The 27907-nt window shown below is 32.8% G+C and overlaps 1 protein-coding gene across 10 annotated transcripts in view; it reads right to left on the bottom strand.

Annotated features, from left to right (window-relative positions):
- LOC128232771 (ankyrin and armadillo repeat-containing protein-like) overlaps nucleotides 1-27907 on the bottom strand; it is a 45764-nt gene that overhangs the window by 13009 nt on the left and 4848 nt on the right. Inside the window, exons 4-17 of one of the 10 annotated variants that reach the window (XM_052946504.1) lie at nucleotides 25533-25556; nucleotides 19665-19700; nucleotides 17901-18005; nucleotides 15895-16063; nucleotides 15183-15366; nucleotides 14296-14518; nucleotides 13087-13134; nucleotides 11306-11374; nucleotides 7971-8172; nucleotides 7285-7493; nucleotides 6572-6676; nucleotides 2805-3218; nucleotides 1709-1802; nucleotides 1074-1221 (exon numbers count right to left, since the gene is read on the bottom strand). In XM_052946504.1, the coding sequence (XP_052802464.1) occupies nucleotides 1074-1221; nucleotides 1709-1802; nucleotides 2805-3218; nucleotides 6572-6676; nucleotides 7285-7493; nucleotides 7971-8172; nucleotides 11306-11374; nucleotides 13087-13134; nucleotides 14296-14518; nucleotides 15183-15366; nucleotides 15895-16063; nucleotides 17901-18005; nucleotides 19665-19700; nucleotides 25533-25556 (2030 nt within the window). Of the gene's footprint in view, nucleotides 1-1073; nucleotides 1222-1708; nucleotides 1803-2804; nucleotides 3219-6571; nucleotides 6677-7284; nucleotides 7494-7970; nucleotides 8173-11305; nucleotides 11375-12409; nucleotides 12473-13086; nucleotides 13135-13568; nucleotides 13584-14104; nucleotides 14123-14295; nucleotides 14519-15182; nucleotides 15367-15894; nucleotides 16064-17900; nucleotides 18006-19664; nucleotides 19701-25532; nucleotides 25557-27907 lie in introns of all 10 variants that reach the window. The other 9 variants (XM_052946550.1, XM_052946559.1, XM_052946535.1 and 6 more) reach the window with 9 other exon arrangements.

The following is a 27907-nucleotide window of genomic DNA, read 5'->3' as shown; positions in this document are numbered from 1 at the left end:
CTGTCATTAGAAAAACATCAATAGAACAAACTATTGCTATGTTAATACCATATGGTTGTTTGTTCGCACTTTACCTGATGTGCCTTCCGCTGGCAAGGCTAATTACCGACACGCACTAATTATGCCGACATGCTTTAATCCGCACAGCGACAAGCCTTATCAAAACAATCATCAGTTTTGACAATAGACAGTTTTGCTGCAATTGCAACGGTTGCAATGGTTGACTGTCATTCAGAAGACATGTCGGGACTATTGCAACGGTTGCAACAGTTGACTCAGTCAGAAGGCGTGTCCGGACTATTACGGCATTTGTATAAGTCTTATAATATGCGTGAATGTTCTCAAGATGTCAAGACATATATCATTGTTGTGTACGCTAAATTACCGAAATACGACGATAATTATCAAAATACACAAGACAGTTATCGAAATATGCCTTATATACAATTTTTTGTTTGTTTTTTTACTTCAATATACGTTATAAATACTTTACCAAAATCAATTTTTCGGCTCCGATTTTGATATTTTTTCGCTGCGTCCTATCTTATATATTAAGGGGTTTTACCCGTTTTCTCAACTATTTTTTGGCCTGCGTCCTATCTATGCTAGCGTCCTATACATGATATAATAGGGTATGAATAATCTCAAGGCTGAGGTCATCCTCAAGTGGTTAATCTGCACATCATAAATTTCATTGTAATTTTCTTTCTACATGAGTTTTGATGATAAAATTGAAGAATTTTTTTACTTTCAAAGTAGTATAATTATTCACATTTATTTATGCAAAACCAATGGAACTAAGATGATTCTTTATAATTTAATAAAAGAGTTTTTCTTAGTCTAAGTATAGACTTGGACTTGAGACTTTTCGTAATCATGGCAACAGTAGGATACAGACAGGGATTATCAAATGTCTTCAGACTGATTATTTGGCTATTTCAGAAATTCCTTGCATCCTTTACATGAAACCATCAACGTATAGACTCAATCATCCTAGCTTAACATGCATCATAAAAAGAAAGTTTCAAAGTTGGTCGTTTATAAACAAAATGAATGCCACAGTTCCTATCTACCTTCAACAACTTTATAAGAACTCTTGGAGCATCAAGATCCAAGAACGCTTTCTGGCATTGCTGGTTGTTGGTTGCCATGGCTTCCAGAGCGTTTGCCGCTTTCACCTGTACCCTTACGTTCCTCCCTTTGATGAGATCTACCAGTGGTCTGAAATTAACGAAACAATAGATATCAAATAAAACATGGCATTTTTCTAAATTATTTTCTAAAGCCACTACCAAACAATAGTAGGTTTTAGATCCCTTTGCAAATGCTTGGCAGATATTCCAAAGGCAATGAAAATGTTTAAATCGTAAATAAGTTTGTTTATCACTAACACTTTAGTATACTACTCGCTTAAACAGCATGAATATTATTAATGACCACAATGTTATTTACTATTAACACACTGTCAAGTCTTAAAAAAATGACATGCACCCAGCACTTCAATTAAAACAAATCTGGTTGTCATTTTACCATTCTATTAACATTGAAAGGATTATATTTCATCAATAAACGACAGCATATGGCTGTATAATCTAATGGTTTCCTTCATTCCCCTCTGACAAACACCCTCTGATAAGTGAAAATGGCAGAGGTTCCCATTTATGTAATGTCAATAAGGACATGTCGGGTAAATATCAAAACAGTTTACTTTGCGGCTCCCTCTTCCATCAAGCTGTTCTGGTTATCCTCATGTCCCGAGGATACCGCCGCTATTGTCGCTGCAGTGGCTGCTTGTAGGATTGCTGTAAATTATAAGAAAAGATAATAATGTCGTTCTCGACATGTCCTTATGTTTACGCCACTATTGTGGGCACAATTACTTCTTGCAGAATAGCTGTAAATGATAAGGTCAGTCAAAACAAATCAAGGTATATATAAGACGTTATTATAATCTTAAATTAAACAATGAATTTGAAAGCATGTAAAATAAGTATAAATACATTAGGGTTCTGTAGAAAGCTTAAAAGTGAGCTTAAACAATGTACATAATCATCAGTAAAGTTTCAAAATGTTTTCCATGCATCTAGCTAGATACTCAACTAATTTTTTTTGTTTATGTTTGAAACCTTCTGTATCAATAAATGAAATCCATCTTACAAAAAACTAGAAATGTGTCCATAGGACACGGATGCCCCCACTTCGATTTTTTGTCACAGAAAATAAGCCATAATGATTATTCAGGATAATCTGCACATATAGGATAAGTTGAGTTGAGTTGGGTTTTACGGCATCGCAAGACTGTATAGGTTATATGGCGCCATTCAGGCAGGAAAAAACTTGTTGGATCCACATCTCATTTACATCGAGATGATATTTTTTAAGTATTGTTGGGAAATAAAGGGCCCTAACTCCTAAATGATTAAAGCGATTTCCATGGCTATCGAACTTGATCAAGATATTATGGTCACAATCATGTATGTAAAGTTTGGTGAGGATTGGACACATACTTTTCAAGAATTAGATTGGAAACATATATTTTTGAAGTATTTTTGGCAAAAAAGGGCCGTAACTCCTAAATGACTAAAGCGATTTCCATGACTATCGAACTTGATCAAGATATTATGGTCACAAACATGTGTTTAAAGTTTGGTGAGGATTGGACAAACGGTTTTCAAGAATAAGATCGGAAACAATCTTCGGGACGTACGTACGTACAGACAGACAGACGTACGTACGGACAAGGGCAACCCTATATGCCGCCACTTTGTGGGGGCATAAAAAGTTCTTGCACAAGGAAAACTCACCAGAGTCAACAGTAAGAAACTCCACTAGTGGTTCGATGCCATGTGCCTCCGACACGAGGGTCTTGTTGCTACTGTTATTTTCACACAGGACTCGAATAGCATTTACGGCATTCACTAACACATCTTCCAGTTCCGATTCCATCAGACTGACAAGTGGCTCGATTCCGTTACATTCCGCGATCAATTCCTGATTCCCCTCGACACAGGCAAGGTCGGACAAGATAATTGCTGCCCGGGATTGGACATCGTCCACTGGTGACCCCAATAATTTAATGAGAATCGGTCCAGATTTGCACTTGGTGAGAGCCTGTCGAACCTCTGTCTGTTCTGATATGTTGCACAGCACAGACGCAGCAACACATTGGAGCTCCTCGTTTTCGATCTTCAGAAGGTCAACCAGCGCGGGTACACCCTCTGTTATGAACAAGAATGAACGATAAGGCTAAGAATAAAATCTTCATGAAATGTGAAATGAACGCAAAAAATATGAAGGGACATACTTGCAGATAAATAGGTGTTATTTCCTCAAGATTTTAAAGAACATGTTACATTGTTGTGTTGATGATATCATTTTGCAGATCATGTGGGCCTGTATTCACAAAATCTAATCAACTTAGTAAAAATTACCCTATTTTTTATAAGGCATAATTTGTCACAATAATTGATCCAGTTGTTTTCATATGAATTAATTACACCAAGGTCTACTTACTTTTTACATTCTTTAAATAACAGTTAATTATGGTATTTAACTTCCAAAAATGGCACTTTTCAAGAAAAACTAGTAGATTCTTGAGTGTTTCACGAATACAAGTCAAATTTCCTTATCACAAGCTAGACGTTACTGATCAGACATTCTCGAATGCTTCGTGAATAACATAATTCTGCACTGTGAAATTATATTTCATATATATATCATATCTCTAAAATAATTCTAAAACAATGTTGGCATATTCGAATAATTTTTGACAGTATGACTTTCTGATTAAAAGTTTTTGAAAAAACATTCTGAATGATACATTCAAAATAACAATTAGAATCAAGTTTTTAAACATATATTATTCACTTTGTTTAAAGTTTGTTCATTATCAAGGACAAATATTTGCCATTGCGCCATATAACTATCAGAAGATTTTTGCTTTTTTTTGGAGAATATATATTATGGATTTTTTTGGAGAATATATTTTTTTCCTGATATATGGTAAACATGCATCTGATCTACACTGAAACTTTCTTTGTGGATGTGATGTTTTAATAGAATGTGTGATTATTTAGAAGTTAAATCATAAAGTGAAAAAATGACAAAAAACGAAACTAATCAGGTGACTATAAATTAATTGCTAGATTTTCATCTCTGCCCCCTCTCTTTTGGACCCCTTAAATTTCATTCACACAAATAAAAAATGTTGAACTGGGGTCTGTATTTCAAATTGGTCCGGTATTGTTCAGGAATGGCATTTATTCATACCAGCCGGTGTTGGTGTAAACATTCACATGTATAAAAGGAGAATAGTTACGATCTTGTTCGTGGTTCATCTAGAAACACATGTATATGGCCCCTTATGCAATAAGAAAGAGCATCTATCAAAAATAATCAATAAAATGCCCCCATTTAGAAAATAATTTGTATGAAAATCTAGCAATATTTTATATTGGCCTTAAATAAAATAAATATAATTATTATGAACTACATAGTATCAGAATATTCAATTTTTAACTTAAATATTTAGGATGAAAAAATACAACATAGAATTTACAACATGTTCAGTAACTGAAATTATACATTTACATTTTGAATTTCTAGATGGGTTCTACAAAAGACTTACCAGTTAACAAATATCCTTTTAGCATAGATATGAATAGTAAGAAAAATAAGCAAAATATTACAATTTTTCATGCAAAGTGCAACAAAGATTGACAACAAATAACCATTGGATTATAACCTATATTTCCTGCAAATGAGATTGGCTATAGAATTGCAGTCTTATAAAATTAACAGACATAACTTCATAACTTGGTTCCCTGCCCGCTGAAAACACATTACGATCCAAAGTCTGAACATATGGTGTAAAATTTGAATGACTGACCAGGGCTTGATCCGCCCTCACAATCATTAAGATTTTATACATTGTCAATATATTCTTACTATTAGATAGATTTTAATCTATCATAACTGAAATATTATCAAGAAAACACTAAACAGTGAAGATGATTATTGATCAACAAATTTAATTTTATTCCAAATACTGTAAATATCCTGTGCATCTAACAGGGCATGCGCATCTAATAGGACATTTACGGTAGTAATACACAATCATGCATGCCATATAATAATTATATTAGAAGATAAAAAAAATAAAAATAAAAATATGATGTATGCAAAAAGGATATTAAATATGCATGATTGTGAAACAAATGCTATTCGATGATCATGCCAAAAGCAAGTACTATTGTTTGTACAATATTGGAGAGTGGTTTCTATGTTTTTATCTATACATTAACTCCCATATCAGAATGGTACCAGTAGGCGGAGCTTATACATGCTATAAGCCGTCGTGTTAGGATAAATTACAACAATATTTACTTATTCAACAATTCATTCTACTTATTAAACACTGTCCTCAATATTGATGTACACAACCCACCACATGTTATATGCTATGCGCCACGCTTTTTCCTTACCCTACAGACATTATATTTTTAGTCTATTTTTCACATACCCCTCAATATAATCATAAAGCACACAGTGTTCATTGCTATAATTTGCCCTGCATCGAGTCAATGCTGCAAGCGGTATTGCAAAGGGTTAACAATTATGGTAGCTGTTTTCAATTTCATGTTTCTAAAAATTTTCCCTTCCTATACATATAATTCTAACCAGTTTTGTTAAACTTGTATAAATACGACTGAGTAATCTACAAATCACTTGTTTCGTACTCTAAATGTAGTTTGTTCCCTGAAAATTATGCTTTGCAACTGTGAAAGTTTTCAGACACTATTGTCACCTAATTCACACTAATTTAACTTTCAAATGCCCTCGTAAATTTATGACTTGTGCGAATGTTAAGGGGAATTTTTTGACACGAAAAGGAGGCAAAAAGGCCTTCAATCATACGCTGATAACTTTAAATGTGTGTGTGACCCAAGTCACTTTCAATTGCGATTTTCTGAATTTTTTTAGAACTGTAACATACCTTACAAATCACATTTAAACAAACACTGCGAAATGATAACTTTTTAAATGAAAACTAAATTCAATTTTGTTTTACTAGTTTTGACACTTACAAAAACGTACAATAACCTCTGCTGCTCCAACAAAAACCCGTCAAAAACAAGTGGCGCTACTGTTGCAAACTCTTCCTAAAGGCATGAAAGCCCTTCCACAGGCGTATTTCAGTATCAATTAACTTATTTCCAAAAAGGCTTTTACAAACACTCAATATTCCAGCAACCTATTTATCAAGTTTTGGGGATGAGATTGTTTACCCTCGTAATCATAATCGGGTGAAAGCCTTTCTGGAAAGGATCTTTAGAGGTTGTACTTAGAGGTGGACAGATCTTAGATAAATATATACAAACTTCTGAACTTCTTGAACTCACTTTTAAACATTAGTCGTAAACATAACACTCTTCATTTTGGAATCAGGCACCCAACCTGGGTCAATTATAGATCTCCATTGAACTGACTTGGAATACAACAAATATCCTACATGCAAGATTACACATATTAATAACTTTATCTTAACATTATGTGGAATCATGCTTCCTACCTGCGTCAAGTATAGATCTCCAGTGATCGGGTTTGGAGGTGGAGAGAACCTCGAGGCACTTGACCGCACTGTCCTTTTTCTTCAGATCGTCGCTCTTCAGCATGCCTGGAATGGAGGTGAGAATAGCCATTATAATCAAATACATTCTTCTATTTCTTCCATATTACAGTTTTCTGTGACACACAGTCCATTGATGACTTTCATACGGAAATCAAATTCTGTTCAGCAATACCTATTATCAGAAACCCCCTGTACTCAATTATGCTCTGCGTTTTATCATGACTAACATGGCAGACTTGACTGACAAAGTATTGGTTTTATCGCAGGCTGCTCAATTTTGGGGTTTCAGATTAAAGCAAAGTTTTTAAATCAAGTTAATTAGTGTTTGAAAATTCTGTCACCATTACTCCTGACTGCGCATTAGGTTTAAATCTCACCCCAACCACCAACTATCAAACATGTTCAGTGGGTGCAGACAACAGGGTGAATCTTATTCAATGAAGCTTCACTTTATTGCACATGTTTAATACAAACTCCAACAAAATGTGTTACAGTTCGTAACATTGTAAGAGAACACATAATTTTTCACTTATTTTAACTTATACAATATAAGTAAGACACTAAAATAGTTTTACTTTTGTGTTCCAAGCAAGTTCAGTTGATAATATAATTATGAGCTGAGTTCATAAAAAAATGTGTCAAGTTCAACTCACCAACAAGTATCTCCCATACGTGAACATCGGGGCTGTTCCACTCTATCAGATACTCTAGAACATTTGTGTGGAACCTCATAGCGGCCAGGCTCACAATTCCATTCCCCTCTCCATCCACCCTCTTATAGTCAGCACCAAGGCTTATCAGACCCTTCAATACTGATAAGCCCCCTGAGCTGGCGGACAGGAGAATTGGTGTTGATCTCAGCCTAAAAAGAAATCAAGCTTGTTATACTAATTCAATGTAAAGTGATGTTGTTGTTTTTTTTTCATAAGTATCTAATAGTCAGCCAAAAGGCTTATAAGACCCTATAATACTGATAAGCCTCAAGAGCTTGCAGATAAGAGTATTGGTGATAAAATATGTCTTATAAGACAAAATGTGGCATTAAATATTCCTGTTGTAGATTTAAGCTTTAAGATCTGTAATATTTATGTTCTATTGTTTCCGGAGTAATGGACAACCTGGTTTCACTATGTATGGAAATAATAACAACACTTGTTTGAATTGAAATAAGGGCATTTATTCTAGAATGCCGGAAGTTTAAGATCTGTAATATTTATGGTAGGCCTCTGTCCTAGAAAGACAGGAGGATCTTATTCTTTTCAATTTAAGACCTCATTGTTGAGTAACCTGTAAATGACTATGTTTCAAACAAGATATTGAAATTTCAATAAATGCTTACTCATTCTTCGTGACCAATTCCATCAATCCCTTGTTTTTCCGGATCATCAATTTGACCACCGGATAGTGGTCAAAGAACGCAGCATGGTGGATCGGTGCCCAGCCATCCTGGTCAGTTGCCAGAATGTTGGCAAAGTTACCCAATAAGCAGGCAACCGTATCCAGGGCACCACACCTTGCAGCCACATGTATTGCTGTAGGACCTGGAATCAGCGTTTATAAAGAAATTAATTTTTGAATTTTATGATTTTTTTCAGAGTTGGGAATGGATATGAAAAAAGAAAACTTATGGGAAATTGAAAAATAGCTAAATAAAAAAAAATAAAAGTCAAAATCATAAAAAATGAACCAAACATTAACATGATTTTTTGTATGCATAGTTATGAAATAATTGTCAATATATTATACAATTTAGCATACCTTGAATTGAACATTAAATAATACATGTTGGAATGTTTACATTATTTATGTTCCATTTAATATTCAATTAAGTATAATATCAAGTAAAATGACTTATTACAATACAGAATTAAGGAATCAAAATCAGATACATGAAAATGTATGAATTAACCATGTTCATGTATTTAGTTTGTTTCGTTAGTTTTTGTGAAAGCTACATACATATAAAAGAAAGTTTACTAGTTAAATATACCTGTGTCCATATTAGTTCCACACCAATGGGGTTAGTGAAACATTCTCAAGAATTTATATAATTATTTTCCTTATTTCCTTATTTCTTTTCAAATAATTCATACTCTGCTATTTCTGCCATTGCGTTGCAACCAGTGTGCCCTTAATATCAAATAATCAATGTATATATTTCATCATGTCAAATGCGTGATCATTTAATGATACAAAGTCAATCAAATGAATTTGTATTATATTAATAAATTACATAAAAATTGCATACATTATTAATTATTCTGATTCTTATCTTGTAAAAAAAAAAACACTTTGTACCAAAAACCTCATTTGTCATTCTATATTCATTATATGAAGCTAGAAAACACATTTTAAAATTAATGATTTTCTTTTAATCCAATGGATTAAAACTGACAATTCATAGAATGCTCATGATAGTTTGTATGCAATGACAGACATAAAATGCATTCTGACTGAAAAAAGATAAAATCAAATTTGAAATACTGGACGCCATTTCCCTTCTATCCATGTTTTTTATTCCGATAAAAACCATAACATCATTTATGTAATTCCTTATCCGTTTTTAAAGCTGTTAACAAAAATCACATTGTAATCACAAAAGAAGGAAAAATCCATGTTTGTTGTGATTTTATACTGTTATTGATGTAAACATGTACAGAAATACTTAAACAAAATGGACAAAGTTTATCTTTTCAACAAATTCTGAAACTTGAAAGTTTTTAACATTCATAATCTTCTCCTAAAAGCTCTCTTGAAAGTATATGTCCAGTAAACAATGCAATAAAGGACAATCAACTTGGACCAAACATTGGAACCAAATACTTTGGCGCTACACGCATTTATCAAAAAACCTGAAAGCGAAGTTTTGAGTACACACTTGCTGGTATATAATATCTTTCCTCAAGTGGCATTTTCACAATTTATTAATCTTATATTGACTTATTAGCACCATATATCCCGTCAAGCAGGTGTACAATTAACGGACCATGTTGGATCTGAAACAATATATGGTTTTAATAAGTTTAATAAATGAATAAATCACTGTAAAATGAGGGTACCATTGTTTACAAAGGGTCATGACTGTTTACAATGATTTCAAAGGTACGATATTGTAAACATTACATGACACGAAAAAGCTGTGAAAGATCAAACAGTCAGACAGAGTATTTTCAATATGCTGAAGATATATGATGTTCAAATATTTAAGGTCTTTTGTATATATTCCTTCTGAAAAAATGCTACTGAACATTTGCATAAAAGCAAAAAATGCTACTGAACATTAATTTTGCATAATAGCAAAAATGCTATAAACATTGGCATAATAGCCAAAATGCTATTGAACATTTGCATAATAGCAAAAAATGCTATTGAACATTTGCATAACAGTAAAACTGCTACTGAACATTTGCATAATAGCAAAAATGCTATTGAACATTTGCATTATAGCCAAAATGCTATTGAACATTTGCATTATAGCAAAAATGCTATGAACATTTGCATAATAGCAAAAATGCTATTGAACATTTGCATTATAGCCAAAATGCTATTGAACATTTGCATTATAGCAAAAATGCTATGAACATTTGCATAATAGCAAAAATGCTATCGAACATATGCATAATAGCAAACATTTGCATAATAGCAAAAATACTTTCGAACATTTGCATTATAGCAAAAATGCTACTGAACATTTGCAAAATAGCCAAAAAGAAAAAAAAAATCTCCTGTAACGTCAATTAATTACACAAACCGGTCATGCAAGTTAAATCACATCACATTCTAACATAGTGGAACAAACACAATTATTTTACTTGTATTATTCGTATACATATTATTTCATCACTTAAAAATTAAAACATAGGTTTAATGCATAACATCACATAACAAAGGTCAATAATTACTTTCATTATAATTTCCACGCAAAAAACAAAGGTCAGTCAACATTAAGATTTAGGTCAAATGTCAAATTAAGGTCAACAGTCAGAAAATATTTAGGCCAATGTCTATGCTATTCATTTGAGTAAATTGGTGCCTCATGACTCCAGGACTAGACTAACCGTGACAATGTTTAGTAATAAGTCAAGCAATATATAAAGGTTAAAGGTCAAGCAATATTTAGGTCACAGGTCAAGCAATATTAAGGTCAATGGTCAAGTAATAGTGAGGTCAAATATGAGAATGTGTGTAACTTGTGGCCTGGGCACTGGAGTAACCATGACAACATTAAGTAAAATATCAAGTAATGCCTAGGTCAAATGTCAAGCAATATTTAGGTCAACGGTCAAGCAAAAGTAATGGTCAAGAGTCAAGCAATAGCTTGGTCAAGCTGATTTGAGTACATGTTTGAACTTCTAGCTCTTTAGTTATTATGACACCATTAAGTTAATGTCAAGCAATATTTAGGTAAAGAGTCAAGCAATATTTAGGTCAAAGGTCATTTGAGTACATGTGTATATTGAACTTCTAGCACTTAGTTATTATGACACCATTAAGTTAATGTCAAGCAATAGGTAAAGAGTCAAGAAATATTTAGGTCAAAGGTCATTTGAATACATGTGTATATTGAACTTCTAGCACTGTAAGTACTATGACACCATTAAGTTAAAGTCAAGCAATATTTAGGTAAAGAGTCAAGCAATATTTAGGTCAAAGGTCATTTGAGTACATGTGTACCTTGTGACCCTGGCACTGGTGTTACCATGACAACATCTCTAGAATCTTTTGCACTTGCTGCCCTAGATCCTATAAACCATCAAGGTTAAAATATTTACATTCAACTTATTTATGGAATTGAATGATTTTCATTTTAATTCATTTTTTTTTAAATCATTGATTTATTTAAAAGAAAAGTACACTTTTATTTTGAAAAATAAGATAAGAAAATACTATCATCTTAAGATGGGTAATTCAATTATATACTTTTGTAATGAAACTCTATTTATGAAACAAACTTTGTGTGATTTCCACTTTAAGAAGCACCAATTATAAGCCCTTTTAACAGGCATATTAAGATGAAAGCAGTAAAGACAAAAACACATGTATTTGCAACATAAGCTTACAAATGCATATGAAAAAGTGAAAAAGCACAATTTAATTAATATATATTGTAATAATAAAGGTGTGTAGACATTAATGATTTCTCGTCTGAAAGTAAAGAAAGTTAGTTGCTAAAGACCTATGAACTCGCCTTAACAACAGACTTACAACAAATTATCTTACGATTGCTTAGTTACATTTTTTTTCTAAAAAAGACAATAAATTGTTTCTAACACGAAACCATTAATGTTTAAGTTAAGAAATAAAAACAAAAAAACTTTGCATATAAAACTTGGACTTACTAAATGATCAAACAATTTTTTTTCATTGATACGTGTTGTACGATTGTTCATAAAGACGAGTTGAGAGGAAGGGAAGCTATAAACCTCGAAACATCTAGGCAGATATGAAGTGACTGAGCATATATTTTAAAAGTGAACTTATTTAACTTGTCAGTTAAAACAGTTGTGAAATTAATCACAATTATTGTGATATTTGATAAAAAAAACATGCTTGAAAACTTAAGGCTTTGAAAGTCTCCATTATTATATCCTACGTCATACATGAATTTCAGACATTGTTTATCTTAGTTTTCAACTATAATCATTTATGTTCAAGTACTTTATATATAAAAAAAAGTAAGGAAACTTCACAATTGCTTTATAGTAATTCCTATTCCTGTGTCCTCTTGGGAAACTATCTAATTAGCATATGATTTGCATAATTTATGCAAATGTTTACATATTTCCAGTAAGTAGTAGGTCATTCCTCCCGGTGCACTGGTTCCTTTGTTTTCTCCACCCTCTGATGAACCAACCAATCAAAATTAAAGTTATTTAAAGCTGATCAAGTGAAATTGTCAAAACAAAATAATCTTGAATGGATACTAAACCCATTTTTTCTAAATCATCTACAATTACTCCCATAATTGTTTTCAGTTTTAATGAGAAAATAAAATAATGGCATTGAAAACTTCTGACACAAATTAAAACCAATAAGGTTTGCGACTAAATGGGTTTTGATGAACACATTGCACATATGAGTTAGGGCATGAACATCATGAAGGTCACAGGGAATTTCAACAATTGTTTTGAAGCACGAGGAATTGGACCAATGGCTTAGTCTGAACGAAGGGAAGGCATGGATGATGGCAATTCAAATGTGAAAGTAGGAAATATTTACATCTATTAATTTCCCATTTCTGTTGAACTATTTGACCAATGATTTTGCATAAACATATCATTCACATGGAATTGCATCACTGTTTTGAAAGGACAATTAAATGCATGGCAAACATAAACAAGGGCAAGTAAATTGTGAAGGAGGGTAATTTTCACATCAATTTTTTCACACAACTGATTAAACACAATGGCATGGCATGACATCGTGCAGGTGGGATTTTTTTACATCAACATTACCTGTGCCAATGTCACCTAACGGTTTCTTGCGGCCCTTTGTGTCGACCCCTAATTATTACACAGTAGATTGTAGTATTACAATATATGCATTTGATGTCTTAATGGTCGCTTTTGTCAAAGATTTCTTTATGACTAAATCAAAATTGTCATTGATCCAATGTGGAAACAAAAGAGTTAATAACAAGTATTTGAAGCGTAAATTCACAGTTAACCAAAGGATATGTTCAAGATGAGACAAAATATTGTATAAATTTTATAAAAATTTTTTACAGATACCATCACTGTGATATAAATAACCATAATGTTTCCAGTGAGTCAGGATTTATGACTCGGATTTCACGAAGTTTGAAAAAAAGATATAACTTTTGATCACTAATATTTAACTTGATGTTTAACTTGATAAGAAAAGCTAACTCCCATGTTTGCAACCATAACCACCTTGACCTTAAAACCAACTCAATAACCAGTGAGAGTCAACAAACCATTGGTTATCATAACTATCATAGGAGAAGAAAATGAACCAGTCGTAAGATACAAAAAGATATAACATATAATTATAATTGTGCTGCATCACTGGCTTTCTAATTAACCCAAAGCAAGAAATATCAATTTGGCCTTGTTTGAGCCTGATTTGGCATTCATTTAACCTTGATTTAGCCTTGATTTAGCCCTCATTTAACATTGATTCGAAACAGTTTCCCACCAATAAGAATTTGCATTGTCAATAACTACTTTTTTCCATTTTTTGTATACTTTTGACTCCAAATGCCATGATGCGCCACACAATATAGAATTCCGATACATATATTATACTATATATTTCCTCTGAGTATTTTCCCTTACACTGATTAATACGTTTTTCTAGCTATGCCACACTGAAAGCCTTATTTCCCATATAGATAACAAGAGCATTTATCAAATAATGAAATTGAAGTATAAACTTGTTTAAATAGTTTCTGTAAACTTAAAGCAAAACCTGGAATAATATAAAAATATAACAATTTACTTCGGTACTTACTAAGAACGGAAATTATATCTAGCAATTAAAACAGATACAAAATGTCAGTCAGTAGATTATTATACTCACAAGTATAAACAAATCTTATTTAACTGAACTTATTCAACTTTTCTTGTAAAGTTTTGTAACTGTCATGCATAAAATACAGTAAAAAGTTGTTCTAAAAATAATGAATTTCGAGAATCGCCCACCTGTGCCCATGATATTGTTCCGCCTAACGTTGACGTCCATCGACTGCATGAGGAGCATAGCGATGATTTGCGGGTGGTTATTCATGGCAGCGTAGTGCAGCAGTGATAGACCGTGTTCATCCTGCTTGCCTAACCTAGAGGCTTGCATCATCTTACGACACAGGGCGGAAAACATGGCTACCAAACCTCGTTTCGCACACTCTTTTAGGCCGTTGTATGGAGTCTGAAAAAAGTGGATGGAATTGTTACATGGTGCTTTCTAACCACAAAAGAAATACCATACAAGTACAGAATGGTGTTGAAGCTCTCAGTCAACACATTACACTCCGAGGTCAGAAAACCTAATCTATTATACATGAATACCAGTCTACACTTCTTATAAATTTTGTATACTTTTATGGTAATTTTGATAAAAAGTTTCCTTCTTTGCAGTTATAATGAAATAAATTGATCACAGGTCTACACATACTTCTGAGGAGTCTACACATTTTTGTAGACCTAGCTCTCAACCAATCAGTGCATGCAAGCACATCAAGTATACAATACAAGTATTTGTTTTATATGTATGCTGTTCTCTTGTCTTGTGTTTAAATATATTTTAGTCTTTAACAATAGTATAACAAACAGATGCTGACACTCTTCCATGTTCTCAATTGGTCAAGGGACATAACTAAAAACTATTGAAGCCTGAACTAAGGGGCTTGCATGTGTATCGTCACGGGTTACATGTCTACTAGGTTTATGTGAACATTTTTAATATTTTTTAGTAATGGTCAGTTTATTGTTTTTGCATGATGATGAAGACGCCATATCCAACAACATCACCAAGCTTTTTCTTTGAGCATACTAGACCAACACAAACTTGAATTAATTTAATTTCAAGGTACCTTGCACTTAATGGCCTTCTTATAGCCAAAGTATTTCTTAAACTGCTCATGAAGGTGAAGGTCGCTCATGGGCAGTTTTTTGGGCTTGAGTTTGTTGAGCTCTTCGTGGTACACGCGCACCCATAGAGGCTTCTGGGGGTTCCCTGTGTAGTATGTCTCGAAGTCCAGGCACATCACGTAATAGCTGAAATAAATGAATGTGTACATAATATTTTGTCATTTAGTCAAAGCATAAGTATGAAGTACTAAATTAGTTGAATATAATAAAAAGCTTAACTGAAGGAAATATACCTTAGCTGAGGATAATGAACCAAAATCATTGTCATGTTCACTCCCAATACTATTTATTGCAGAAAATTATTTATTTTACCACACCACTGGCCTTTCTATGGGCATTTGCCTCAGTGCGTGTATTATTGGTTAGATGGTGGGCATAGTGCCTGGACAAAGTGTACCCTTCATAAGAGATAACCTGGTTCATTAACCCATACAAGTTTATTTTAGTACTGAACCATGAAACTGTGTTTAAATCCCTCTTTACAGTGATGATAGGGGATTGAACATGACACCCATGGGTTGACAGTCAGGTGTTTTACAAGTAGTTCAGCAATCTATCTCAGACAGATGGGTATGTTGTTACCTACAACGTCACAATTTATACAGGCACATATATCCATCACACACACACAAACATTCCTAAGCCCTGACCTACCTCTTTCCATTGACAGTGACAGTTGGCACCTTGTAATGGTCCAACATTGTGTTTTCCATGTCAAGAAGTTTGCTCAGGAACGTTGAAGCCTCTGACATGGTGCTATCATACACTTCTTCAAACTGCCGATCTTCAACTAGGTCATCTGTCTCATGGTCAATCATAATACCTGTAAATGTAAAGGTAGATTGTCATACTGACAGGTGTAAATGTAGTTAGATTGTCATACTGACAGGTGTAAATGCACAGGTAGATTGTCATACTGACAGGTGTAAATGTAGTTAGATTGTCATACTGAACAGTGTAAATGTACAGGTAGATTGTCATACTGACAGGTGTAAATGTAGTTAGATTGTCATACTGAACAGTGTAAATGTACAGGTAGATTGTCATACTGACAGGTGTAAATGTAGTTAGATTGTCATACTGAACGGTGTAAATGTACAGGTAGATTGTCATACTGACAGGTGTAAATGTAGTTAGATTGTCATACTGAACAGTGTAAATGTACAGGTAGATTGTCATACTGACAGGTGTAAATGTACAGGTAGATTGTCATACTGACAGTTGTAAATGTACAGGTAGATTGTCATACTGACAGGTGTAAATGTAGTTAGATTGTTATACTGACAACCATACATGTACAGGTAGATTGTCTTACTGGCGAATGTAAATGTACAGGTAGATTGTCTTACTGGCGAATGTAAATGTACAGGTAGATTGTCTTACTGGTGAATGTAAATGTACAGGTAGACTGTCATACTGGCGAATGTAAATGTACAGGTTGATTGTCATAATGACGAGTGTAAATGTACAGGTAGAGTGTCATACTGATGAGTTTAAATGTACAGGTAGACTGTCTTACTGGCAAATGTAAATGTACAGGTAGATTGTCATACTGGCAAATGTAAATGTACAGGTAGATTGTTAAACTGACAAGTGTAAATGTCAAATAGTCACTTACTGTACAATAAGTAGCATGCATATATTGGAATACCATTGTTATTCATTCACATGCTAATTATTGGGCAATAAGAATTCTGTTATACTGTTTCTGGTCTTATATGAAAACTAATGCATAAAAGAAATCATAGAAAACAAGCAAATTTGTTGAATTGATATCCCCCGCCTGATTGGGCTAAGTCAAGGAATGGAAATCAATTGTTGGTGAAATATATATATATATATATGAGTTTGAGTTTGATTGCAGCTGTTTGAAATTAAAAAATATTGTATATAATGTAGCAATTAGAATTGATCTATTTTATGACTCCATGTTACCCAGTTCCAAACTAATCTAAGATTTCGTCAAGGAAAACATTCTGATTAAGTTTTATGAATATTTGACCATGTATAATGCCTCTAGTATGTTCCAAAGATTTTTCTAAGATTTAACCTACATGTAGTGACCTAGTTTTTGACCCCATGTGACTCACTTTTTTAAGTGGTCCATATTTCATCATGGGGTACATTATGACCAAGTTTGAACATAACTTGACCAATCATAACCATTACATTGTTCCGGACAATATTTTTCCAAGAGACCTAGTGTCATTAATTTTAATCATATGAGACCCAGTTTTATTAACAACCAAGAGTTCATCAAGGAAGACATTCTGATTAAGTTTCATGAATATTTGACCATATATAATGCCTCTAATATGTCCAAAGATTTTTCTAAGATTTGACCTAGTGACCTAGTTTTTGACCCCATGTGACCCACTTTTAAAAGTGGTCGAGATTTGATCAAGAGGAACATTCTGACCAAGTTTGAACATTTTCTGAACAATATCTACCAAGATATGGTACCGGACAGAAAGACAAACATACAACGATGGACAGAATGACGGACGGATGAACAACGCCAAAACAATATCCCCCTACCGAAACCTTCGATTCAGCGGGGAATAAAAAAAAAAATTATAACTAACAACAGCATTAATTTTATGCAGCTCAGTTTTATGAATATTATCAAAATCATACATAAAAGAAACTAAAATACAAACCTCCATGCAAGTGGAAGTAATGGTTCCCAAAGTTGAAGTTCTTGCACTTGAAGTCTGAACTTAACATCAGGGGTGGCAACTCTCTCTCTGTTCTGCATTCATCACCTGGCAAGGGAGGTAATTGGTGGAAGGTTATCAAGGGAGACAATTTGAGCACCCTAGCAAGGGATGTAATAAATTTATCATAAGATACAGAAAGATAACTTGTGTGAGACTAATGTAAAATCAAGATATAATATCAATTTTATATCATTATCACTGTCACAATTTTGATAACCCCAATACAAATTTGATATTTTATATAATACATTTTACATTCTAAATGTGATTTATATATATATATAATATATTAGAGCATAAACTAAAATAATTTTTCAGTATATTGTTTGAAACCTGATTTCATGTTATAAGCCTAAATAATATAATTCTTCAAGAAGTTGAACAAAAGAGTAATTATTCAAAAACAAAAATCTGAAGTTAAACATTATTCAGACATTACACTACAACAAAATCTTGGGTTTTCAAGGAACATCTAGCATGGGGGCTCTGGAATTAAAACACAAAATATAAAGCAACAATAACACAAATTTTGCTGTCAAAAATATTCACTTGTGTAACGAAATAACTGAACAAAACATGAACATATCTTTTCACTCACTGCAAATATTAGTTGCGCTAAAAAATAAGAAAGTTAAAATTCTTATAATGCATTCAAACTATTTTCCACCTGCATTCATACGTTATAACATGGATCTGATAGTATATTATATGTTTTCAACGGTTAAAATATGCAAATTTAAACATAAATATATGATCTACTATATATGTGGGGTGATATTTTTTTCTAATTTATGACTGTGTTTAATACGCTTAGATTTCTTCTACAAACTGGTGAATAAATGAAAATAGAACTAGAGATAAACCTTTTTTATAGCAATATTATTCCTGTGGAATACTGAACGTCTGTCAATTTTTTTTAAAACATGCAGGCCAATGAATGAAAAAGCGTGCCGCCCGTGAACATCGACACTGGATTGTTATTTCAGTAAAAAAGAGGCATAACTTACCAATTATTAAAGCTAGAGTTACAGGTCATTTTAAACATGTGTGTACTGTCTCTGACAATATGTGCACCAAGTTTCAGTGGAATAACTTAAAAAACTTCTTACTCAAGGCAAAATAAATCACCATGCTGGCAATCATGCTGGTGACACCAAAGTTATTACATTGACCGTTTTTCTTTGCAAAACAGACAAGCTAAAAACCATTAATACTAAATTTAAAATTTCAAAATTTCATGTTAAATGAATTAACAAAAGAGTCTCTAATGCTACTGTAAAACCATTGATATTTAAAGTGGTCTAATATTATTAAAAACAAGACTAGAAATTTCAATCTCTTAATATATTGTCTCTAAATGCAAAATGTACACTTTCAAAGTTAAAACATTAAACAGGGTACAATATTGCATTTCTAAAAAAACATATCTGTAAATTTTGAGAAATCAAGTCTAATCAAATTGTATGCCTTTACAGTAACTATTTTTTAATTTAATAAAAAAACATAAACTGCAATTCTTTCATACCCTACATTCACAACAAAATAAACAGCAGTTCAAAATGTTCAATCGAAATCAAATGTCTAAATCATGAAAAACTCTGGTTTAAATAAAATAGCCATTTGCGTTAAATACGGGTCAATGGCAAAACGTAAACCATGCAGGGTGTTAAGGCAGTTGCTCTGTTATTTTTCATAGTCACTTACTACTCAAATACGGACTGGCGGAAGTATGGGAAAAACCTGTCAAAAAGTTATAACATCTGTTAGTAAAACATTGATGCAGATGGATATAAGTTTGACCTGCCAGGGTGGGACTATACTGTTAGCTAGAATGTTCAAAGACCAGTACAGACTTTGACTCAATACTTATGGCTAAAACAGCCCAAACTTTTACAAGACTTAATTAAAGGCAGCCAAGACTAGTACAAACTTTGTTAAAGGCAGCCAAGACTAGTACAAACTTTGAATCAAGACTTATGGCTGCCTTTATAGAAGGAAAGTCTGCTGTTTTCAGGGACTCCGAAGTGAAGGACTTGATTGCTTTGTTAGTAGTTTAACACTCATTGATGCAGATAGTTTGAATTAACCAAAAACCTGTTTTTGCAATAAAGTCATACATTGGCAGTTCAAACTTATAAGATTATAAAACATTCATTCATAACAAAATGTAACGTAGATTTGTCTTCCTGAATAGATGTAAACATACACACACACGCAGCTACCGTAAACACTCAAACAAACACATCAGGCCAAAAAATAACAATTAATGTTTTTACCAAAGATTGGATTATCTCTATTCAATTGATATGATCTAAATCAGATTATGACTGCCCTCTATAAATACCTACTTTGATTATTAGAAAGTGTTCTTTCTTGATGTAAATATTGCTGTTATTTGCACAGTTGCAATTGTTTGGGCATTTATAGTACCGTAAACTAGTATCAATGTAATGGTAAGGTAACAGCAACTTATTGATAAATTATGGATGATTTTTAGAATTTACATTCACAGTTCTACATTTATATAATAATAATAATGTATGCAACTATTGTCAACAGTATATCTCACAATGTAAATTTTAATATAATACCTGAAAGTAAAAGAATAGTTCATTCAAGGCTTAAAAGAAACTCATTCACGTTTAGGCCAGAGTTTTTATATCTTTTGATTTACGGGAGCGCCGTACCTAAATATTGCAAAACCCAAATAAAAATAAAATTCATTTTCGTAGTTTTATTTTTATTTTTTCCGACGAACGTTGTTCCAATGTTAAGAAGAAAATAAAATAAGTGTTCTATAACCCATATCTCAGAACCAACTGGTGTATTAATTGTCATTCATTATCGGTCTTTTTACTGCACAAACCACGTAAACCAGTCGGAACTACGCGGGGAAACAGAACAGGTACCCGTTACCATAACAACGTCCTGTCAAAAGTGAAAGTAGTTAATGTAATACACCTTTTTTCTCGCAATTTCTGCAGCTATATTGAAAGGTTTTACTACAAAGACGTTCCGATGTTTATGTTTCTTTATTTAAATCAAACCGGGGAGAACTTAAAGCGTGTTTATTGTGATTTTTTTTGTATATTCAGTATGTTGTTCGCGATTCGTGGAATGATTGCGCAACTTCCGGGCAAAATAAGGAGACAGAAATTCGTGGGTTGTATTGTCTATTAAAAGTCATTGGCGCACGTCGTATATTAACAAGAATGAATTGGATTACAGCGCAAAAATGTATAGCTTCTGACAAACATAAACTGCAAAATGATATCGTGTTCATCATAGTCAAAATGGATATTTTTTTCTAAGTTTGACTCTGAGGAGCATTGAACACACTGCTTAACGATCACATTTTTGAAGAGAAAAACACAAGGTATCGTGATACGTTCGTAGTTGTTAATTAGTTTAATAATTATCTAGAATTTAAATCGTTAAAGAATACTGAAAATGATGTAATAATAACATAGTGTGTGTTTCCGATAAGACAGAAAAAAAATCTGAACATAAGATATTTGGCAGTCAGTGCAAGAAGTTATACTGATCGGTTGCTCATTGCCAACGGGCATAGCTGGAATAGGAAGGATATTGTTCAGGACTGATTCTAAAATCAGTTCTTAGACCCGGTTTTTTGAAACATATAACACTTGTCAAATTTATCTTAATGCTCCCGAATTTTCTTTGGTGAAGTACATAAATGTAGATTTTGAATGTCTGTGTATCCGTAAGCCCTGTCAAACTTCGAAGTGAAGAGGAATTTCCATCAGGGCTTGGACTTTATTTGGTAATATTTTCTATATAAAAACCACATCACGGTAAATTGTCACGGTGCTAATTCGTTAAAGACAGAAAAACACATTTGACCTCCTTTAATACCGTGTCTGAAACTTTGTTCAATGTTTGAATACTTCACAATGGAAAGGATATGCTTATATTGTGGGCAAAAGGTTAGAAATGGCCATTTTAATTTCTTTATTACACTGACATGTTTCATAAAATCTATGGGTTGATAATATATGCACCACATATGCATAGATGCATTCGAACAAATATATACAACTAATTTCAATAGGCGTTTGAACTGACAGTGTTGAGGTCAATATTTTCAGTCTTTAAAAGGAACTTTTAATTATGCTTTTGAAACTTTATGGTGATCTTTCACCCTTTGTTCAGCCTATGAAATAGCTGACACAAGTTAGGTGTGTTTTGTCTTCATGATATAAGAAGGTTTAAAAAATAAAAAAAATCGGAGAAAAATCTATTTTATTTTTATTTATTTCTCCTTCGGGACATTTTATGCATTTTATTTTTATTTTTATTTCCTCCTCCTTACCCAACTTTTTGAAAAATCTCCCGTAAATCTAAAGATAAAAAAACTCTGGCCTTAACGCTTTCTCGCAGATTGACCGTTTTGACCAATTTTTAATTTTTTGTCTTAGAATGAGCCAAATTAGCATTAATGTCTGAAACCAGTGATTTACTGCTGATAAAAGATTAGATCTGCAGTGTTTAATATTTACACTTGAAATTGATGTTTCATGGCTAAAAGTGTTACTAAACTTTAAGAAAAATGAAACATTAAGCAGTTTTCCAAACAATATATATATGACAGATTTGAAAACACTGATGCCAAAATCAACCGATTCTTAGACAAAAAAAATGAAAAAGTTGTTAAATCTGTCAATGTGTGAGAGTGCAGCTTTAATAAGACCGGATATTGCAAGCATATATATTGTGTGAAATGTGAACCGAATGCTTCTAACAACAATAAAATAATAGCTCTATTGTTTAATTTAATGATGAATAAAAAAGTGACAGAAAAATCCTTTATTGTGCCAAAAAGCGATAGTAATGCTGTTGAAAATTGACCAAATTTAGACATAGCTTTTTACAATTCTGCTCTAATGAATAACCACCAGTTGCTGTTTGGTGTTTATATATTCATTAAAGTCAGTAAAATAAACAATTTGAACAAAGTCATAAAAAGATGTTGTAAACATAAAGCCTGTGAGAGAGTCCATTTAATATATAGAATATATTAAACTGACCCATTCAGTATTCAATAAAAGATCATTCAAACAAAAGTCAATCACTCTAAAGATATAGATCGTAACTTAAGATAATTCACATAAAACATGTAACAAAATAATAAAGCGTTGCGTTATCTACAAAAATGCACGCATTAATTGATCTCCTTTTATAAATTATAAATATGTTCATCACTAACAATTTATTAATGCATAAATGAAACTAGTTAAGTTAATTGAATATACATTGTAATCTGATACATGTATGATGTATGTGTTAGTAATGAAACACGGATCATTACATTTTTAAAAATTTAATGTTTGTTACAATTGTTATTATTCCTTATATGGGCAGTGCACACTCGAAGAATATTGGTGATGAATACTATAAGTATTATTAATATTAAAAACTAATAATAATATAACAAGGTATGCTTCATGGATTCATTTCTTGCTTTATTCCTAACCCCATCAACTGCATCACTTTCCAATCTGTTATCAATCCCTTCTTATGTTAAAAATATTATCCAATCGCTTCAAAACCCTCTTTCATCCCCTTTGAAACATATCCCATCCCCTTAACAACCCCTCCCCTTCTAAGTTCTATCACATCCTATTTTAAACCCACACACCGCCCTGTCTTCTGAACTATCTCTTCCCAGTTTAAACACCCATTCCAACTCCCTTCTGAGCCATCTTCAATCCCCTTTTAAACCTTTTACATTACCCTTTTTAACACCTCCCTTCTAAACCCTTACTTATCCCCATGTAAACATTCTTCCATCTGCTTCCAATCACCTCCCAACCCCTGTCTTAACCCCTTCCCAAAACCATTTCAATCACTTTTTAACTCTCTCCTAAACACTTTCTCACTTCATTTCTAACCACCCTTATCCTTTTAATCCATTTCCTTACGCCTTCTACACTCTCTTTCATTCCCTTTTTAATATGCTCTTGTATTCCTTCCAATTCCTTTCAAATCTCTTTCTAAACCCTCTTCCACAGACCTCCTAAACAACCCTAATCAATTCATTCCTTATCTTGATCTCATGTCCTTTTAAACTATCTTCCATCCCTTCCTAAACCATATCCCATCCGCTTCTTAACCTTCTCCAATAACCACTGCTAAACCCTCTCCAATAACCACTGCTAAACCCTCTCCAATAACCACTGCTAAACCCTCTCCAATAACCACTGCTAAACCCTCTCCAATAACCACTTCTAAACCCTCTCCAATAACCACTGCTAAACCCTCTCCAATTGCCACTTCTAAACCCTCTCCAATTACCATTTCTAAGCCCTCTCCTATTGCTACTGCTAAACCCTTCTCCAATTGCCTATTCTAAACCATCTCCCATCCCCTTCTAAACCCTCCCCAATTACCACTGCTAAACCCTCTCTAATTTCCTATTCTAAACCTTCTCCTTCTAAACCATCTCCAATCCCCTTAAAACACTCTCCAATTGCCTCTTTTCAACCTTCTCTCAACCCCTTCTTAACCCACTCCAATAACCTCTTTTAAACATTCTCCAATTACCACTTCTAAACCCTCTCCAATAGCCTCTTCTTAACCATCTCCCATCACTTTCAAAACCCTCTCCAATTACCACTGCTAAACCCTCTCTAATTTCCTATTCTAAACCTTCTCCTTCTAAACCATCTCCAATCCCCTTAAAACACTCTCCAATTGCCTCTTTTCAACCTTTTCTCAACCCCTTCTTAACCCACTCCAATAACCTCTTTTAAACATTCTCCAATTACCACTTTTAAACCCTCTCCAATTACCTCTTCTTAACCATCTCCCATCACTTTCAAAACCCTCTCCAATTACCACTGCTAAACCCTCTCTAATTTCCTATTCTAAACCTTCTCCTTCTAAACCATCTCCAATCCCCTTAAAACACTCACCAATTGCCTCTTTTCAACCTTCTCTCAACCCCTTCTTAACCCACTCCAATAACCTCTTTTAAACATTCTCCAATTACCACTTCTAAACCCTCTCCAATTACCTCTTCTTAACCATCTCCCATCACTTTCAAAACCCTCTCCAATTACCTCTTTTAAACATTCTACAATTCCCATTTCTAAACCCTCTCCAATAGCCTCTTCTAAACCCTCTCTCATCACCTGCTAGACCCTCACAATTCCCATTCAAACCCTCTCTCAGTTCCATTCTTAACCTTCTCCTATTCCAAAACCCCATTCCAAACCATCTCCTGTACCATTCCAAATCCTTTTCTTTTCTCTTATTGACCTCACTTGACCCATTGATAAACCACTCCTATTGAATTCACTCATTGGACATTGTTTCTTTTTAACTGTTTAACCTAAAAGGACATCCAATTTTCCATGAAACATACATTTTTATCATAACTTAAAACATAAATATAGATCTACCAGAGTATAAGTAACTAAACCATTGTTCAGTTTAATATCTGACTAACATGATTATAGGAACACATTTTAGATCCTCGCAGTCGGCTAAAACATGCCTATTTTTAGAATCCACATGAGGTCATTGTAATTTTTAGCTACATGTACGCACCTTTGTTTCCTCGATATCGTGATTCTATCATAAAAATGCTTAACATATGAATTTGTTCTCATAAAATACAAAAAAATGTTTTTGATTAGAACTAAATATCCTTACTGTAGTTTGGCTAGGGTATGATAAATTCACACACATGAACTTGTTTGTGGCTGTTTAGTCGCAAAAAAAAAATCAACAAATTAATTAGTACAGCTATATTGCCTATAAAACAAATCACTTTTTCCATAATTTGGAAAACAATGAAATAAAAGTATGCTATTATAGCTATTAAATAATGTACCCTAACCAAACCTGTTCTTAATACTACACAAGCACACAATCATTTTGGTAACTGCCTGCCTTTCTGTATCATTTTATTTTGAATAATACCATAAATAATTCTTTTAATATGGGTATTTTGTCTGATTCTTGGACTTAAACAAAGATATATAGTTAATTGGCATGACTTAAAGGGACTAGACACCAGATCGTCCCAAATCGCCAGTACAGTATGTCCTCAAAAAAATCCTAGAATAATCAATACGAGCTAGTATGAGGCCGACAATACATTATTTTACATGACTTAGCTGAGTTTACCCATTAAAAAATAGAGCATACTGGTTAAATAAGATTCAATGCGTTGTACATAACGATAGCAATTTAATGTGTTTGACAAAAAAAAATGTCTTGCAATTGTATCATCTTGTGTTTGGTCCCTTTAAATATGACATGTGCAAGGTATCTATAAGACATTACAGTTCTTTCATTTTTTTCTGTTAACAAACTGATTGAGTGCTCCTTCAAACTAAGTTATCGTCAACAAATAAAGGACTTGTGGAGGAAGTTATGCTATAGAGAATATTTATTTTCAATGCATTTGATCAGATAAACAAAAATGAGTTAAATCCAGTTAACAAAAAAATTGAATTGATTATGATCGCCTGCACAATACTCTTCCTCCACAGGAATCAATTTCGCTGATGATGTTATATTTGGCATTATAACATAAATGAAATTGCATTCAGTATGATATGAACCTGAAATAGAGGCCATTAATAGAAATAAAACATAATTATGTGCACGGGCCCTGAAGAAATGAATGAAAATTAATGTACCAATATAACTTGTAACTATTGTTCATCTGTAAAAAAAATATTCCGGATAATTGATTAAATTCTTAATAAGACTTCGAATATAAAAAAATAAAAAAAAAGCAAAAAAGACAAACAAGTCTCCGAAAGAAATTTTATCCAAAATAAAATTGTTAGTTACTCTATAAATTTTTAGTACTTAACTCTAAATGATAATGCTTCGATTTTTTCTACAAATTTTTAGTACTTAACTCTAAATGATAATGCTTCGATTTTTTCTACTTTAATTCCTAATACCTTAATAACATTTTAAATTATTGTACCAAATAAATCTCAAGCAAAACAATACTGCAATATTTGTTAGATTTTATGGGCATATAGATAATTGGATCAATTCGGCAACCACTCATTACCGTAAACAAATATAAATAATCTTTTTGCAAGACACATTGTCGAGTGTTTTAAACCAATAAAATAATATTTCTATTTTGCTTTAAAGTTCTTTAAATATAAGGACTGAAAAGACAGTATTATGTAGAATTAGGGCTAAGTGTATAATCCTTTGAAGTATAAATAAAACCTGTCAATTCTAACATGTTGAAAACTTCAAACTTTAGGCCAAAATAATTAATTTGTTTGTTTTGGGTTACCAAACTGGCAATGATTTAAATCGTCAACAAAACATATAAATCCGTTCCATCAATACATTGCAATACAGTATTGTAGATATTTCTATCTTAAACCAATTAGACCATTATGTGAGATACAGAATATAATAATTAGTTTTCTTTATAATCTTTGCAAAAAAAAAAATTCATTCGATTTACGGGCATTTTTAAATATGGTAAGAAAGTTGAAGAAAGTGAAAAAACAACATTTAACGTTTTGAGAAGAAACTCCTCCTAACTCTGTGGTCAATCTACTAACCAACCCTACTGTTTTATTACATGTAACCCACATGTAATGCAAAGGCAGAATTGTTTTTGGCCATGTAGCCTATATGAACTTTTCGGTCAATTCGAACTTTGTATTGGAGATAAGTATCAATGTTTAAATGCAAATTTTATGTAAAGCTCGGCGTCTATTTAAATATGAGATAATACAATCATATTCAAACCATGTTTGTTTACAGATAACTTAAATGCACTTCAACAATTTGAAGTTTTAAATGCTTTTCAGAGCTTTTAAAGAAATACAAATATGAAAAAAAAATGTGTGTATAATATCAAATAAATGCAGCCCATAAAGATTATCCCATAGTATAACTGTGTACAGTGTTGGACCATTATAGGAACATTA

The sequence above is a fragment of the Mya arenaria genome, chromosome 1 (genome assembly GCF_026914265.1).
Source record: "Mya arenaria isolate MELC-2E11 chromosome 1, ASM2691426v1".
Lineage (NCBI taxonomy): Eukaryota > Metazoa > Mollusca > Bivalvia > Myida > Myidae > Mya > Mya arenaria.
This window is presented reverse-complemented; position numbering and strand designations above follow the sequence as displayed.